This window comes from Rattus rattus, chromosome 8 (assembly GCF_011064425.1).
Source record: "Rattus rattus isolate New Zealand chromosome 8, Rrattus_CSIRO_v1, whole genome shotgun sequence".
NCBI lineage: Eukaryota > Metazoa > Chordata > Mammalia > Rodentia > Muridae > Rattus > Rattus rattus.
In genome coordinates, this window is record NC_046161.1 from 21,106,638 (window position 1) to 21,113,485 (window position 6,848).

The following is a 6,848-nucleotide window of genomic DNA, read 5'->3' on the forward strand; positions in this document are numbered from 1 at the left end:
CCACCCTCTCTCTACCTCCTTCCAACTTTGTAAGTTCTCAGTTACTTCTCCGGGGCTATGCCTGCGTTCCTGTCGACTGCCATACTCACCAACTCCACGCCCATGTCCTCTGAAGTCACAAGCAAGCCTCTAATTGAATGCTTTCTTTTATTCATTGCCTTGGTTATGTGTTTTATCACAGCAATAGGAAAGTTCAGTAAGACACTATTTATAACAACTTTTTTTTTGAGAAAGGGTCTCACTACATAGCCCAGGATGGCTTAAAAATAAACATACATCCAAAGATGACCTTAAGTTCCTGAGACTCCTGTCCCAGTCTACCAAATACTAAGATGACAGGCACAAGCTACTGTAGTTTAAATGAAGAACTATTCCCCATAGGCTCAGGTATCTAAATTGATCTGCAATTGGTGGCACTGTTAGGGGACACTATGGAACCCTTCAGAACTGGAACTTTGCTGGAAGACGTACATCAGCAGAGCAAATTTTGAGAATTAGCGTTGCCCCATTTCCAGTCGACCCACTGTCTTCCTATGAGGCTGAAAGTGTGGCCTCCCGGTTTGCTGCCCCAGCTGCCTGCTGCCATGCCCTCTTGCTACCTGGAATGAAAAACCAAAGAGCTCTTCTGTGAGTTGTTCTTGGTCATGATGTTTTATCACAACAAAAGTATCTAATGCAGGAGCTGCAGAGATGGCTCCGTGGGTAAGACACTGCTGCTCTCGCAAAAGACCCAGGTTCAGACCCCAGAAACCCACAAGAGTTTTGAACTCACAACCATCTGAACTCACTAACTCCTGGGAGGTCAATGCTCTGTTCAGGCTCCAATGGGCATTGTACGCACATGGTATGCTTACATCTAGGTAGATGAAACACCCATACACATAAATGCAATTTTTAAAAATAACTGACAGAGCCACCATGTCAGGCTAAGAAAAATCTCTTTTAAATAAGTATGAGTAATGGCTGCCTTTCATGTTATTTTTTCTTAGTCATCTAAGTTTTTTTTTTTTACTCCAACTTTCTGACATAAGCATAATGCCCAATGGAAGGATCCAGGGTGACGAAATGTAATAGAGGGCAGGACAACATTGAGAGCACAGAGGCATCCCCAATGTAGTGAGGTAAGGGGTATTTTCTGCACATACAAAGAGGCAGACTGACCCTTCCTCTACCGCCTCATTGCCTGTCACATAGCCCATGACAAACAGGTACTAATGGAGTTAATCTCATGTCTATGTCTGTGAACACATGTCGGGCTGGTGTGTGTGTGTGCAAGTGTGTTTGCATATGTACACATGCATCTGTGGAACTAAGAGGTCAACCCCAAATGTTGTTCCTCAAGTACCATCCATCTTGATTTGGGCGGATAGAGATTTCCTAAGAACCTGGGGTTCACAAAATAGGGTAGGCTGGCTGGCCAGAGAAACTTGGGGATCTTCTGTTCCTTCCACCTCGGTGCTGGGATTACTATTACATACACCTGCACTCGGGTGGTTTTTTTTTTTTTTTTTATTGTCACAGAACGTGTTTCATTATTGGTTCTTTTTACATTCCACTTGCCCGCCCCCTGAGGCTAGAGCCCCCACACTGTCTTAAATTATGACAAACCATATGCTTAGGCCCAGGTGTTTATTTCCCTTACACGTAGGATGGTTCACAAACACAATACAAGGGCTTTGGCACTGCGGGGGAGGGGATATCCCAGGCCTCTAAGAGTAAGAGGATCTTGGCCTTAATGTACACTGAAATTCAGACCCGAAGACTCTGAATCTCTGCATCACACATCCAGTAGGGCTTGGGAGTGAAGCTGGAGCCAAGGCCATCTAAGTGACAGGCCAAAGTGACAAGAAGCCTACTTCCTGTGGTCCAGCCATGAGTTTCCATCCCAAACCAATGGAAGGCCGTTTTCACCCATTAGGGCCCAAAGGGACAGCCAGTTCTACTCCTTCCCCTCCTCAGGAAGCCATCTTGGTGACATATTTGATTTTACCCATTGTAAGTGGTAAAGGGATTGGCCTGGTCCCAACTATTATGGGGAGGTAAGAGGCTCAGGAAGGTACAGTATGGAATAGGTCACAGGATGGAGTTGATGTCATCAGAAGCATGTGACTGGCGGGAGCAGTTACTAAACTTCTGGGCAACCTGGTCCAGGCTACGCAGGAAGGTAGGGGGATGAGCAGTGCTCATTGTTTGGCATTGATGATGTCCACGAATTCAGGCATGAGAGATGCATCGCCCACGAGGAAGCCATCCACATCAGGCTGGCTTGCCAGCTCTTTGCAAGTCGCTCCAGTCACAGAACCTCCATAAATGATCCGAGTGCACTGAGCCACCCCCTCAGAGATGTTGGATTTCAGCCATCCCCGGAGCTTCTCGTGTACTTCCTGGACCTGTTGAGGGGTTGCAGTCTTGCCAGTCCCAATGGCCCATACCGGTTCATAGGCCAGGACCACCTTGGACCAGTCCTTCACATTATCTGCGATGGCCTTGGTTTGCTCAAAAACAACCTTCTCAGTGATGCCAGCTTCCCTTTCGTCTAACTTCTCCCCAATGCAGGCGATCACTCCGAGTCCCTCGGATAGGGCATGGTTCACTTTCTGCCCAATCAACTCGTCCGATTCCCCAAAGACGTGTCTTCTTTCAGAGTGTCCCAGCACCACCCAGGTAGCTCCTAAGTCTTTGATCATGCCAGGGCTGATTTCCCCAGTGAAAGCCCCATTGGTCACTTTGTAGCAGTTCTGTGCAGCCACAGCAATTTTGGGATCCAGCTTCTGCCTGGCGAAGTCGATGTAGGCGGTTGGCGGTGCACAAACCACCTCGGTGTCTGCCGGCATCTTGGCTGCGTTCAGGGTGCAGATGAGTTCTCCCAGGCAATTCTTACTCCCGTTCATCTTCCAGTTGCCCCCGACGAAGAACTTCCTGGAAGGCGCCATTGCACAAGGATCAACTCTCTGAAGGTCCGTACCACTCGGGTGTTTTTTTAAGGTTTGTTCTTTGACAATATTACGTGTGCATATAAGGTATTCTGACTACTCTCACTCCCCCACCCAGCCTTTCTTGTCTCCCCTCCATCCCTATCAACATCCTCTCTTTCTACCAATCTCTTTCTCTAATTGATGGCGTTTTGTTTTGCTTCTCTTTGTGACCCGCTGTGTTTAACCAGGATTTGAAATGAGATCACAATGGGTCTATAACCAAAGTCAATGATTTCAGTAGCCAATGGCATCCTGAGTCCTTACCCCATTCAAGCTGGACTGTTGACAGGCCCATTGTTGTGAAGACACAGTGTAGGCAACTGTAGGTGTTGTGAGTTCGTGATGGCAGCGGCTGTATCCTGCCCAAAAGATGGCATTTTACAGCCTTGCTCCCTGGATTCGGGTTCTTAACGCTCTTTCCATCCTCTCTTCTGTCATCACCGCTGAGCCCTAGAGAGTATGGTGTAAATGCCTTCTTTACACCTGAGCACTCAGCTGCCACTTACACTCAGTACCTAGAGCTTCTGGATTTACCACTGATCAATGGAAAAAGAGGCTTCTCTGACTATGGCTGTGTGCTGGCCAGGGCTGTTTGTTTGTTCGTTTATTTTGGTTTTTGTTTGTTTTTGGTTTTGGGTTTTGGGGGGTTTGTTTGTTTGTTCGTTTGTCAACTTGACATATGATAAAGTAATCCAGAAGAAGGAACTTCAGTAGAGAAGATATCTCCATTAGATTGACCTGTAGGCAAGTCTTTAGGACATTTTCTTGGTTTATCAATTAAATCAATTAAACAAGGCTGGCAGTAGCATTTTTCTGTAGTTATAAGCATAACTATTTACCAAATAATTTGACACTATGACAATTTAGGTAAACAATACTAGTAAGTTCTTACTTAGGGCCTATGACCTTCTCAATAATGAGTATTTAACTGAGTTTATAGTACAAGGCATGAATTTCCATGTGGAATGGACCTTTTAGAGAGTGACTGGTTACTCCCATAGCACCCCTGCCACTATTACACAAATGTTCACATCTTTCCTCTTGCAGGTTGGTATTGTAGTTCAAAGGATTTACAGCTTAGTAAGATCGTTGCTACCTTTTCTCTCCAGTGAACCTACATAGCACCACCCGGCATTATGAAAGCTAGCCAGTAAGAAGGAAATCATCAGCACAGTTACAATTTGGCTCCTTTATATCTTACAATTACGGCATGTGCTATTTTCAGTAATGGGGTCTTGTTGTTTAGTTATAGGGGGAAACCAAGAGGAATAGCAGGAGCCTATATTATTTGGCGGGCTCTGCAACCTCCCTGACCAACAACTTATGAGGAGATACCCATGCCTGTCATCAAGATTTTTGTTTAATAACCTATAGCTTCTAGAAGCAGTTTATACACCTTTGCATGGTATCTCCATTCAAAGTTATTATTATATATTTTAACTGGATTACAAATGAGTACAGTTCCACATGACTATTTCATTCATCTTCTGTTCAATTTATCCTCTTTTCTTGCCCTTTCATTTCCCCACCCTCTCTTCCCTCCCCTGCTTAAACTCTTTCACTCCAGCTTCCTCTGTCTGCTTTCACATTATGTACATCATACTATCCCCCTTCCTAAGTTATCCCTCTCGTGACTTCTTTCTGTATTCCTAGCTTCTGAAGGTACAAGTTGAGCACACACAATTAGATACTCACAACTGGGATCCACATGTAAGGAATGGCACACGGCACCTGACATTTTGCTGGAGTTTTGGGGATCAAACTCAGGTCCTTGAGATAAACACTTTAGGACTGAGCTGTTTCCTCAGCCCTTGATTTAATTTAAACATTGCTTATTGAATATTGCAGTACAAACATCTACAAGGGTATATTCTTCCCAAGGAGACCCTCAAGAAGAATGGGAAAAAAACTGGGTATATGTCTCTGTCAGTCTGTCTTATGCTCCATACGTGCATTCTGAATCCCCCAGGTAAACTCTGTCAGAAGAGCTTCTTGTAGGGTAACAAATGGCAAATGGAATTGAACCCCAGTTGCTATGGCCTTCTTCACCCATATACTCAAGGAAGGAGGAAACGGGACTATCATTCATCAGTGAAAATCCTGCTGATAAAGTTAGATGGTGCACTGCATCTCCTCACCTGTTTGGCTATGATGCCCATAACACTGGCCAATGGCTGTTCTCCCCTGGGTCTGGGCAAAAGGAAAGTGAACCCAGCTGATGAGCCCATCAACATTCCAAGAGGATGGAAAAGGGTTCCACTGTCCCTAAAGGAACTTCCTAACAAACATGGCAAGACCTACAGAACTGTTTTGTTTTTATGGTTTTTAAAAATTCCCCATTTCCATTCTCTTCTCCTTTCTTGCTTCTTCTCCTTTCTCTTTGTCTCTCTGTCTTTATGTTTCTTCTACTTTTTCTTCAACTTCCTAATCTTTTTCTACCCCTATAAGGAAATGCATTGAGAATAAAATACATATTTCAAGCTTTATTGAAGGCTGTGGGGCTAGTGGAACTGTATCACCAGACAGAAAAACTGGTGAGGTCAAGCAGATTAAGGAACCCGAGTAATTCCCATAATTGAGGACAGTAGGTGTTTGAATCTGCTCCCGACCTGATTCCTGTCCTGGAGCGTGTGACCACCACACCCCACTAAGAGGACCATGGCAACTGGTCACATAGCACACAGCCCAGAGTTCTCCATGCTAATGAGATATCTAGATGGACCCTGAAGATTTAGTCACTAAGCTTCCCTTCCCGGACATTGCCTCCTGCAAAAGGCATTTTTACCTCTGGTCTACCCTGAGTAAGTTTGTATGCATCCATTTTTCCACATGAATAAACAAATGCATTAAAAATAAAATACAAATTTCAAGCTTTATTGACGGCATTTGATTTTTCCATAGTTCTATAACCATCATAGAAATTATCTTCCCACCTTGAATTAAGTTCCATAATAGTCATCGGAAGGTTAAAGGATCCAGGTATCTGTAAGTTGAATACATTAAGAGAAATCAAATGTCAAACATATTAAAGTTGTTTAAAGATCAACATTTATACTTCCTGGCATCTACTCTTTTAAAATTGGAGATTAACTCCTTGCCATTTATGCTGGGAATTCCTACAATTACAAGTACCATCTGTTTTATGGGCTTCTTTTATCTGTAAAGACATTTCCTGTTCTGTTTTCTCTTTCCCTCAAGACCCCTTACAACTTACATGTTATTGGTTTGGGTTTTTCTTAGGGAAAAGGAAGGAGGAAGCCTTCTTTTCTTAAACTAACATAAATGCAAACATTTGACAAGTGATGGAAGAGGGAAAAAAGCCATGGTATGTGGGCCCTAAATTAGGTTGCCATATTTGCTTTTGTCTGACTGGCTGGACTTTAAATGAAAATGTCTCCCAATGTAACTAATTTACAATTAGTTTCTCACATGTTTGTTAAGATTCAGTTCTTTTGTGTCCAGTTAATGTGTAGCACACTGGGTAACCACAGGGCCATAGATCTGAGGCTAACAATACCAGGTAACACTTCTATAGAAACTTCCTAGTGCTGGTACCATGTGACTATAAAACTGTGTGTGTGTGTGTGTGTGTGTGTGTGTGTGTGTGTGTGTGTGTGTGTGTGTGTGTCTGTGTCTGTGTCTGTGTCTCTGTGTGTGTATATGTGTGTGTATATGTGTATGTGGTATGTGTGTTATATACATATGTGGTGTGTGTGTGTGGTGTGGGTCTATGTGTGTCTCTGTATGTGTGTATGTGAGTGTATCTGTGTATCTGTGTGGTGAGTGAGTCTGTGTGTATGTGTGGTGAGTGTATTGTGTATCTATGTGTGTATGTGGTGTGTATATATATATGTGGGTGTGTATGGTGTATGT

General features: G+C 43.7%; 1 protein-coding gene across 1 annotated transcript; it reads right to left on the reverse strand.

Annotated features, from left to right (window-relative positions):
• Positions 1-1,615: 1,615 nt before the first annotated feature.
• On the reverse strand, positions 1,616-5,955 carry LOC116907415 (triosephosphate isomerase-like). The gene is made up of 2 exons (XM_032910377.1): positions 5,909-5,955; positions 1,616-2,919 (listed from the first exon to the last, which is right to left on the reverse strand). Exons 1-2 carry the CDS (start codon positions 5,932-5,934, stop codon positions 2,184-2,186), a joined length of 762 nt encoding a protein of 253 aa, XP_032766268.1. The 5' UTR covers positions 5,935-5,955; the 3' UTR covers positions 1,616-2,183.
• Positions 5,956-6,848: the final 893 nt, after the last annotated feature.